The following is a 1,649-nucleotide window of genomic DNA, read 5'->3' on the forward strand; positions in this document are numbered from 1 at the left end:
TTGGACTCTCACCCTTGGGTTTAATTTATCTGGGGTACAGCTTGAGAATGAAGGTTTTTCAGAGCTCCCAGGAGATTCCAAGGTGAGGCCAGGTCTGAGAAACTCAGAATCACAGAAAACCAAGAACATTCATTTGATTTAGCCTCCTGCCTAGATATATTAGACAAATATCTAAGCCATATCAGCATCACCAAGGAAACCGGAAAGACTCCCACCCCTTCCCTCCAAATGTAAATTCAATTGGTCGGGATGGGGCCTGGGTATCTATGTTTTTAAGAAGCATCCTAGGTGGTTTTAATTCATAGTCAGGGTCAAGAACCACTCTGAACCAACAGCAAAGTCACCTGCCTGTTACCTTCTTTACCAGGGGTTCTCCAAGTGTGGTCCCCAACCCAGCAGCATCACCTGGAACTTGCTAGAAATGCAAATTCACAGGCTTCACCCCAAAACCATGAAGCAGAACCTCCAGGGGTGGGCCCAGCCATCTGTGTTTTTCATAAGCCCTGCAGGTGACTCTGAGGCTGCTCAAGTTTGAGAACCAGTGTTGTTGACTAGTTCTGAGGGTCATGTGTTCCCTGCCCAGTCAGTCACATGGCTTCCTGCAGTCCAACCGAATCCTCTCCCCATCACTGTCATGAAGTCTTGGCTCTGTTACTGCGCTTTGTGAACCCAAAGCCCAACTCGGCCCACGTGTTGGGAGGGCTCTCTGTCCCCCCACCTCCTCTCTGGGCCACAGATGGCAAGTACACTGACCAAATAAAGAGGGTGCTGGGAGTTACCTCGATCTCATTATCTCCAGCAGGGGAGGGGTCGCTGCTCCGTTTGGACCGGCCTCGGAGCTTCCCGTCAGGGGCCCGGTGGGGTCTGTCTGTGTCTCCCTCTTTTGCAGGCGTGGACGGTCCATTATGTGTGCTGTATTCACCTGATGTAAGAAAGAGAATAATGGGCACGTCAGAAGCTGTGTGTTTTTTCCTCCCAGGAAATATTGTATCAGCGCCACCTAATTCCAAAGTGGTATTGTTGTTGTTAGTTGTCATTGAGTTGCTTCCGACTCATGGCAACCCCATGTGTGCAGATGGGAACTGCTCTACATGGTTTTCATTTCAAGGTGGTGACATTTCAGAAGGAGATTGCCAGGTCTTTTTTCCAAGGCACCTCTGGGTAGGTTCAAACCACCAACCTCTTGGTTAGCAGTTGAGTGCTTAACCATTTGTACAACCCAGGGATTCCAAAGCAGTAGGTTCCAAAGTTAGCTCTTAAGGTAAGATCCAGCCCCCTGGACGTCCCTTAAATTTTGCACTCATCATTCATTCATCCAAAAACTCACTCACTGTTATTGAGTCGGTCCTGACTCATAGTGACCCCTCTTTGGGTTTCTGAGGCAGTATCTCTATGGAAGTAGGTTGCCCAGTCTTTCTTCTGAGGAGTGGCTAGTGGGTTTGAACTGCCAGCCTTCTGGTTAGCAGTCAAGTGCCTTATGCACTACGCCAAACCAAACTCACTGCCGTTGAGTTGATTCTGACTCATAATGACGCCTCCTTGGGTTTCCCAGGTGGTATCTCTATGGAAGGGAGCTCTGGTAGCATAGTGGCTAAGACACTTGCCTGCTAAACAGACGACTGGCAGTTCAAACCCACCAGCCACTCCTC

At 49.2% G+C, this 1,649-nt stretch overlaps 1 protein-coding gene across 1 annotated transcript in view; it reads right to left on the reverse strand.

Annotated features, from left to right (window-relative positions):
- Positions 1-1,649, reverse strand: part of EYA2 (EYA transcriptional coactivator and phosphatase 2) — a 255,369-nt gene that overhangs the window by 126,303 nt on the left and 127,417 nt on the right. Inside the window, 1 exon segment of the mRNA XM_042780627.1 lies at positions 780-922. Coding sequence (XP_042636561.1) covers positions 780-922 — 143 coding nt within the window.

The sequence above is a fragment of the Orycteropus afer genome, unplaced genomic scaffold (assembly GCF_000298275.1).
Source record: "Orycteropus afer afer isolate SDZICR_OR568_19922 unplaced genomic scaffold, OryAfe1.0 scaffold00049, whole genome shotgun sequence".
NCBI classification, from domain to species: Eukaryota; Metazoa; Chordata; class Mammalia; order Tubulidentata; family Orycteropodidae; genus Orycteropus; species Orycteropus afer.